Source organism: Papaver somniferum, unplaced genomic scaffold (genome assembly GCF_003573695.1).
Source record: "Papaver somniferum cultivar HN1 unplaced genomic scaffold, ASM357369v1 unplaced-scaffold_123, whole genome shotgun sequence".
Taxonomy (NCBI): domain Eukaryota; kingdom Viridiplantae; phylum Streptophyta; class Magnoliopsida; order Ranunculales; family Papaveraceae; genus Papaver; species Papaver somniferum.
The window spans coordinates 5,037,198-5,046,340 of NW_020621381.1; the positions used below are offsets into that span (position 1 = coordinate 5,037,198).

Below are 9,143 nucleotides of genomic sequence, written 5' to 3' on the forward strand. Positions count from 1 at the left end.
CATTGAAAATGACTCTTTCACAGAGGAGTGTATGCTGGAAATCAATGGCGATAAAGGAAGTAAAGAAATTTAGGCGTTTAGTCTTTTTTCTTTGATTATATTTTCTCAGTTATGTGTTTCTTGAGCTTTTTTTTAGCTTTTAGAGAAGTTTTGTTATTTTTGACCCCTTTGGTTTATGGGAATGCAAGGCCCCTGATTTTAATTCCTGTAATTACGTTTTTTTACTTGATAAATTATTGGACCTAGCAAAAAAAAAATGTAGCAAAAAAACATAACTCTACCATGTGCTGATTTGTGCCTCCAATCTGGCTCTTGCCAGTCGTTGAGGGGGTTCATTAGCCTTTTCGAAGGCCGTTGATTATTAAATAAATAAATAAAAGAACTAGAGATGACTAGTGAAATATCACTCACCCAGATGTACAGAAATGAGAAAATCCAATTCCACATTAAATTTAGAAATTCTAAAGGAGCTAAAAAGTAACATTACTGGTCAAATACACATGGACGATGAAACAATTCTTCATGTATCCTACAGACTGAAAAGACAATGCAAATGGAGTCCAGTTTCCCATCTTCTGTTCGAGTCCTGAATTCCTGGTTGCTAAGGCTGTTGGGAGTTAAATTCCACATTATGATTGTTCAAACATCGCCACAACACCATCGAAGTTCTGCCAATTAATGTACAACAAGCTCAGCGAAGAAAAACAAACAAAAATCAGAATTCCAAAATCCTGGACAAGAATTAAGACTTTAATACAAAAGATGGTAAAATTTACCAGTTAGTATGCCAAGTTTATGGGTTTTCATCAAGTCTTGGTTGTGTGAATCGCCTACGCCTCCTTGGAACAGGAGACACTTCTTCTCCCAGGTCATTTGAAGGATTCCAGCCCTCTGCATCACCTTGAAGACCCAACAAGTTCTCACCCCACAGATATCGACGACCAGATGATCCAGCTGAGCGGTTCCTCCTTCTCATAGCCCTAGACAAATTCCACGGCTCACGTCGTGAAGCACTTAGCATCTGAAACAGAAAAAAAGTGTCTGCAAATCCAGACGCGTTTCCTTCTCCTAAGCCACTTTCTCTATTGTTACCCACGTTATCAATAACATAGTCTCCAAACACGATAGCACTAGGTGTTACTGAACGAATAGCACTGATAATATCATTGTACTCTCGCTGGCTCTCTAGATGCCGCCAAGCAACTTGTCTTGATGGGTTTACATCAGACGGTCGGTCCATTGGGTGACTTCTCCTAGCATGCCTCCGAAGCTCCCTATAATTACCAGTGAATGAACAAGAATCTCCTGAACAACTCCTGTGTTTCAGATCTAGGTATTCTCTAGCCTCCTTTACAATCTTCCAGCCTATAACATTTCCACGGCACAATGGACATTTCAAGTTTAAGTTCTGATCAGGCGAGTTACCCATTTCAGAAATAATCTCACCCTGAAACTCAGAACTTGTATATGGGGTTTCGCTGTTATTTTCTCCAAAAACTTCTGCTATGTCACTTGAGGTTCCGTTATTGTGTTCTTGTGCTTCTTCCAAATGGATCCTCATTCCCAAATTCCCTAAAACATTTTCACCTGAAGTGCCATCTTGGTTTTCAGGTTGGGAGGAATTTGGCAGTGTGGGGTCATTAAGGTCAATAGTCAATCTTTTATACCGATCCAAACAATTTGAATGCCTATAACTCGTGTCGCAGATATAAGACCTGCAACCCTTGTCATGAGAGCTGCAGACAAGGAGAACTGCATTATGTGGATGATCCATGCATATTGGACATAAAGCCTCGTCCCATTCCTTGTGCAGAGCGTGATTCTCAGTCTTGGTGGAAGTGCTCCCTTTCTTATCTGTCATCTCGGTGTGCACTGTATTAAGTTATTTGAAACAGTATACCAATCAGATGTTTCTGTGGAAAGAACTGACTAACATAGTAAGTAGGTTTTAGATATGATCCACAGGGTGTCAAAACATGTACTACGAGCAGGTAAAGAATACTGTACCTGCAAGATGATTTTCTCTGCAAGAGAAATGTCATCGATAGACCAGCATTCAGATATTGCGGACTAAGTCCATAAAATATCAATTACTTATGTTCTACAGTCCAATGCGCAACAAAGGAAATTACCCTAGCAATATTCCACAATACATATGGCTACTCTATTTCAGTAAGAACTCCACAAAACTTGTCATCTTAGTTCTCCAATCCTCCAATTTGCAGCAAACTAGTGCTGTTCAACAACAATTAAATTACAGAGGCACATATAGGTCCACAGCTGCGAACACCACCTTTTTTCAGCAGTCCATTTTAATTATATAATGTTTATACGTTGATTATAGTAGTGGTGACCTACTAGCGTATATAGATCATGACAGCAGTGACAGTAGCAAAAACATAGCAGATTTAAGTATAAGGTGATTCCAATAAAACGCCAAAGAATATCCAATAAACAAACAGAAATTTCTGCTTTTGCGATATAAGCAAGGGGATTAATAAACAAAAGAATGGCGGCAAAAACATGAGTACTTACATAGGTTAGAACTCTGAACTTTATTCCTCTAACTCGTTGCTTCAGTAATATCACTAACCAGCTTAGATATGTCAGTAATTGCAATCTTGATTTGTTTGTCGACTTGTATTCTAAACGACCAATCTTTCAAACAAGAGTGCAAGAAAGATATCCACTGTCCTTAATTTCCAACAAACCTTGAAGAATAAACTTCCACCTCTATATAGCATTACTGACAAGGCTAAAACCTGCACTTTCACTAGTGATCAGGAATGATAATTATGTGCACATAATCAAACCAAAAAAAAAAAAAACTGTTCACAGCCCTAAAATGGGATTTGCAATTCAAAAGCATTATCAGCATGATGCATGTAATAAGAAGAATCAAGCAAACCACAAACAAAAGCCCATCACCCCGACAACCACCCCCACCCCACCCCAACTTTAGATCCCCTGCAATTACAGGATACAGACAATAACACTTGATTTCAGTTCTAAATTGAATTGAAAACATGAGTAACCCAAAACAAAACAAAACAAAACAAAAACAAAAACAAAACAAAACAAAACAAAAAACCATTACATATATCATCAGTTTAATAATTCATTTCGGACTTTCACAGTCAAACTGAAAAATCCACACCCCTTTCCCTAACAAGAAACCAGATACTTAAAATTAATGTCCAACCCCGATCCTAATTCCTTACTACAAAATAATCCAATTTGCCTCAAAATGGAATTTATATCACAATTCACAGGGACTCAAGAATTCCAAGAATTGCAGTTACAGAATCAAACATACCAACATAAGCAAAAACACAGATCAAAAACTGAAGGAGTATATGCACCTAACATACAAATGGATAATTCAAACATGTACAATTATATTCAAAAAAAAAAATTGAGGAAAAAAGTTGTGGTATTTACAATTATTCAAAAGGAGAAAGACCCCTCCTTCTGTTTTCCTCTGGAAAGAAAGGAAATCCAAATTAGGGTTTTGAAATGAAATTGTTGTGATATTAGTTGGAGAGAATATGTTAAGGTGATCTCCTGACTCGACCTTTAACAAAAACAAAAACAAATATCATCTCAATTTTTTGTAATAGTTTTGGGAGAGTGGATATTTCAACCCATATAATCTTCCTCCTCCGTGGTGAGGGGCATGGTTCTCTCCTCGGCAACGTGTCCGAAAGTGGGACTAATAACAAACAGATACCGATCTAATACGCATTTCAAAGGCGGCATGGACCCAAATCAATTAAGATTTAAGATCGCGTAATACAAAGACCACGGTTAAAAAAACTCTTTTTCTCTTCTCTGCAAAAATTCCTTGTCCTTTGTAAAATCTTCATCGTTTTCAACGGCCACGGTTACGATGTGGTCCGGCCACATCTAATTTGCACGTGGTCCCTTTTTTTTTTTTTTTTTTTGACACCTATCAAACTGAAAAACTTGTCCCCTTTAAATTTCCTGAACCGTTTAACTTTTTAAGAAAAAATAGGAAGTTAGAAAAAAAACACTAAATAGTTAGGTAATAAAATAGTTTTGGAAGTTTTTTTCTATTTTATATAATGTGTCAGCATTTAAAGAGAGGCCACCCACTTCGAGTACGTGGCCCTACCACATCATAGTCGCACCGATTTTCAACTCTTTCTCAACAATCTAATCATTAAAACAAGTCAATGATTAAGTAATCACTATGTAAAACCTAATAATCGATGTTTTATTATTGATAATTTTCCGATATATTACGAAAATTAGGTTATGGTTTAATTCTTTTAGAGTTCTTCGCTTCTTGGTTAAAACATGGTATAGGTCTTTTTCTTTTTTCTCTGTTAATTCCCTTAGAGTTCTTCGTTTCTTGGTTAAAACAATATCTATATCTGACTCCCTTTTAGAGTACTGACCCCAACTCATCATAAGTCCATGGGTGGAACTCAACTCGAAAACTGGTTAACTAGATGAGAGATTTCATTAACTTATAAATTACCCAATTAAGCCATATCTACCAATGTGGGACTAAAGTCCCAACATCCCACCACGCTTCCAGACCCAACGTCCTTGTTGGCCCATTCTATTGACACTGACCCGGCGGTAGCCCTTTCCTTATGGCGGCTCCACTCAACTATTAGTATTCAATGCGGTGACAACTATGCCCATACATAGGTGCCCGTACACTTTAATCCAGCCTATAGGTCACCCCTTCCATGGAGCGGGTATGGGACGTGGTGGTTGGCTATGATACCAAATGTTAGGGTACCGACCCAAACTCGTCATAAGCTCATGGGTAGAACTCAACTCGAAAACCGGTTGACTAGATGAGGGATCCCGTTGACTTATAAACTACCAAATTAATCCCTATCTATCAATGTGGGACTAAGGTCCCAACAATCCCCAGTCGGAATCATAATGTGGGAACGTCTTGATCCGCTAATGGAGTTTCTTTCGATCATTTTAGTGTTTGTCATTCTTTCACGATTCTGCATTGATACTTTTAGTTTCAAACTATCTCCATAAATAGTTTGCCCTTCTTTGTTGTAGCCTGTTTGGTTTTGTTTCATTCTCATTTTGTATTTTTTCTATTATCATAAACTCAGAAAACAACCATAATCCATCCCTACATACTCTTCATCATCAGATTTGTTACAACAATTTGCGAACTTGTTATCGAAAGAATTTCTGGTACCACAGCCAACATCAATACCAATTTCTTAGGAACTAAACTTAGACATCAGAACTGTCTGGTTTTGAAAGTCGGTTCTCCAGAAACTTAAAGCATTAACTAGGTATTACTCCGGCCTATGGCCAGGGCTCAACCTGTATGTGGTGGCCGGATTTTAGAGTTTGTTGAGCTGGGGCCTTCGGATCCGACGTGGTTATATTAAGGGCTATGAATCCTCTGTTCCCAGTTCTTGGTCTACCCTCTGTGCCCACCAATCTACTCGTGACATCTGGCTTACCAAAATATCATTAACTAACTCTACATTATCAATGTTCTAAGAAAAGGCGGTGTGTATGTATGTGGGTCAAAGAGAGGTCGATATTTTGCGGATTTATGGACGACAGAGATGATGCCTCGGCCCCCTAATTAACTCCTTTCCCTGACTCTGTCCACTTTATCCAGCTAACTATATGTAGATCTAACGATTATTCCGATTCTAGGATTACTTGCTCGAAGTAAGGTTATCACACGCGCGAAGTACTACTTTTCGTTTCTTAGATCTTCTTCTTCCTTAAAACCACTCAATCGTAAGAAATTATAATACATTGATTCAATTAGATAGAAAATTCAATTGTGAGTTTTGTTAACTCGATGATTTGTATCAAACTTTGATTGATCCACACAGCCCATGTTTCCGCTGCATTTCACTCGTGACTTTTCTGAAGTCTCGTTCATTTGCGACAAATACTAATACTAAGAAAAAGATAGCAGTACAATTGAAAATAACAATTAGCAGGAGAACAAGTTTTAATTTTATTCTATGACCAAATAAGTTTTCATTTTTTATTTTTGTTAGATACTATAATTTGACCATGAACAGAGTTGAGCGTCGTGAGAAAAATCTTCCTAAAGACAGGAGTTAGCTAATGCTCTTCTTTTGTTTGATGTTTTTAGTACATATATATTAACCAATATGTCAAAAACTAAGCTAAAGAAGAAGGCTGACATGCTCCAAGCGCTTATAAAATTGATGAAGAAATCAATTTGTTTCAAAAAAAAAATTAATTCTTTCTCTTTCCTTAAAAGGAAAATCGAGTTTTGCGTTCCTAGAATTTTAGTTTGGGGTCATTGATGTTAATGTTTGTTTGTAGGGGTGAAAGATATTGTAGTTCCGTATTAATCTTTGTTATTGTTTGAGCATAGCTCGGTTGAACCCACCAAGCTTTGGTATGTCAAGTTTGGTTGTCATATTTTAGTGAATCAAAACTCATTTTAAGAATCGCTTGATTATGTACTAGATTCAACATCGTATATGTTAGCTTGAAAGTATTAGGATATGAGACATTACAAGTATTGCGAAGACTTGAAGAAGTGAAGAAGTAAGAAGCTACAAGGACAACATCATCCTTCCACTTGAGGTTAGTGATATTTGACTTGAACTATTTCATTCCCTAACGTATCTTTCAAGTCGTGCATATTGAAAACGAGATTGTGATGCATGAACACTCTATATAGACATAGTTTTAAGGATGAAATTTATTTTTTAACCATTAAACTTTGTAGATAAGTGATCGGATTTTGAATAGTGGTAAATAGGGTTGTCGTTCACTCGGACTTTGTTGAGATTGATTCTAGGCTTAAATACTAAATATAAGAAAATATATACAAAATATGTCACAAGATGAAGAATTTACTGGGACTCGGGATTTCACTGTTTTTCATATTCAATTGGTTCAGAAATTAATCCTAGACAATTATAGCTCAAAATAAAAGAAATATTAACTCTATTCTTTGCCAAAGTAGATTTCATAAAACATTAGCTGTAAGTTGTGAGCATGACGCATCAAAAGTAATTAAAACTAAGCATGCGACATCAGACAAAATAACAAATAATTAATTCAAATCATAAAACAATTAAATTCTATGCACATAGTTATAAAAGAATTAATTTAATTACCAGATGGGTGAAAAACAGCTTCCTCCATCGTCCCAGTGATGGGTTTAGCTTCTCATGATGCAAACACACTCAAAAAGGTAATTTATTGCTCAAAAAGTGCTTACAAGGATGATAATATGGGAGAAACTAATTAAAAACGGGTTTGTAACACTTATTTCTGTTACAAACCAGCTGTTACAAAGAACGATAAATGAGTACTGTCGCTGACACTGTAGCAACAACGATTGTTCTATGTGCGTCTTATGTTCTTCACAGCAGCAGAAAATGGCTATTCACTGCAACTCGCAATTCCTAGATCTGTAATGTGCTCAATGTCTCCCTAACTCTCCACCCCCCTTCTATGACCTAGGAACAGTCTTTATATACTCAACAGGGACTAAGAATCGCTGTAATAACTCCAGGATAATTCTAAATAATTTTCCCAGACACGGAAAATATTCTTTCCCTTTTCTGCTCCTGCATGCGTTATACAGCTGCAAATTCTCTTTATTTATCTATGTCACGACCCAAATGGTTGTTAGAATCTTCCAAGCATGCGCAAAACTCTCGCCAAATCATGCAAATCCCGTGAATATTTCCATCGATGACGTGGTCCTCTGTTTTCTTCTCACCGAGAATCTAGCCAATTTTATCCAACGAAATCAACCATATCCTGCCTGTTATGACCAGTCACGTCATCCCAGAAAATCATAGCCATTGAGTCTCCTTCCAGCCCAAAAATCCAACCCTAATCTTCCAGGAAAATAACTCCTTTTCCTGCCAAAACAAAAATTCAAACAAGGAAGATGGGTGCTAAAGATGAATTTGGGCTACACATAGCCATGGGTGTTGAGAATGAGGGTACCCCTTATCCAAACTTGGAGTCCGCTTAGAAAATTTCCTCCGAGGGTGCCCCGAGCAACTTTTTGAGCTGAAATTTCCAAAAATGTTTATTTCCCAAAAATACCTACAAACACGTAAAACAGCATAATAAGTACGAAATCGAGTACAAACAATACAGAAAATTGAGGACAACTTAGACACAAAAATGTGTATATCAAATACCCCCAAACTTATTATTTGCTAGTCCTCGAGCAAATATAATCTAGAAAATTAAATGACTACACTTAGCACGTGCAACAAGCCGTTAAACCGCTAGGTGGCCCTAGCGGCGGAGTGTTGTCTCCGGAGGGTTTACCAGAGGTGTACCCACAAAACCTTTACTCCAGACCTAGCTATCTACGCAAAACCTTGGAAGGCACTGAAGAATCTCCTTGGTTGGCATACTCTCATTGACTACAGGAGGAAGTACCCTGATGCGAAATTCCAATTGTTGTACACGAGTTTGCACTCAGCATACTAAAATTCATATATAAGTGATAGAGCTCTACTCAGATAGTTTCTGGGCATCATAACCGGAGTCAACCAATCACATGGAAAGATTAAGAAAATGGATAAAGAGAAAAGTAGATGGTTTAAAGTGAGCGGTGTTTCCCATATCTGTCTGAAGGCCTCTACCAAGATGAACCTATCCTAATGGACTGAGATACCGGTCTGACTAATATCAACACAACTGGCATATACAAGGGGACCAGTGGTCGATAAACCTAACTCTAGGTCAACATAACTGGCATATACAAGGGCACCAGTGGTCGACTTTATTGAATTTATTCCAGTTGGTCTGATGGTCTGGTCTCAATTTTTTTATTTTTTTATTTTTTTTATATCTCAATCACTCTATTTCAACTAGCAATGGTAACAACTTGAATCGTGTGCCCCACCAAATCACTTAAGAAATAAAAACAGAAGGGATTAGGATTCAACGAGATATGGCGAAACTACCATGTTTTTTTTTAATTCTAACACCTGAGCTCTGTGCTTTTATAAATAGACTATTTAGATATTTCCATCTAATCAGATTGTTTCTTCAACTCCTACAACCAAGATGTTCCCATCCACTTAGATTGGTTAGTGCCATCCTTAAGAAGCATAAATTTCTAGGCTCTGGAATTTATTTATTGCAACTAAAAG

General features: G+C 37.2%; 1 protein-coding gene across 2 annotated transcripts; it reads right to left on the reverse strand.

The window, feature by feature from the left end:
- Window positions 1-374: 374 nt before the first annotated feature.
- On the reverse strand, window positions 375-3,591 carry LOC113331042. 2 transcript variants are annotated; one of them, XM_026577827.1, is made up of 4 exons: window positions 3,442-3,591; window positions 2,536-2,773; window positions 777-1,872; window positions 375-668 (listed from the first exon to the last, which is right to left on the reverse strand). In XM_026577827.1, exon 3 carries the CDS (start codon window positions 1,859-1,861, stop codon window positions 794-796), a length of 1,068 nt encoding a protein of 355 aa, XP_026433612.1. In that variant the 5' UTR covers window positions 1,862-1,872; window positions 2,536-2,773; window positions 3,442-3,591; the 3' UTR covers window positions 375-668; window positions 777-793. The 2 variants fall into 2 exon arrangements, with proteins under 2 accessions (XP_026433612.1, XP_026433611.1); XM_026577826.1 differs by having other exon boundaries at window positions 2,536-2,762; window positions 3,442-3,589.
- Window positions 3,592-9,143: the final 5,552 nt, after the last annotated feature.

Excerpts from the sequence above, each read along its gene's own strand:
- LOC113331042 (XM_026577827.1), bottom strand. The coding sequence starts at position 1,861 with ATGACAGATAAGAAAGGGAGCACTTCCACCAAGACTGAGAATCACGCT.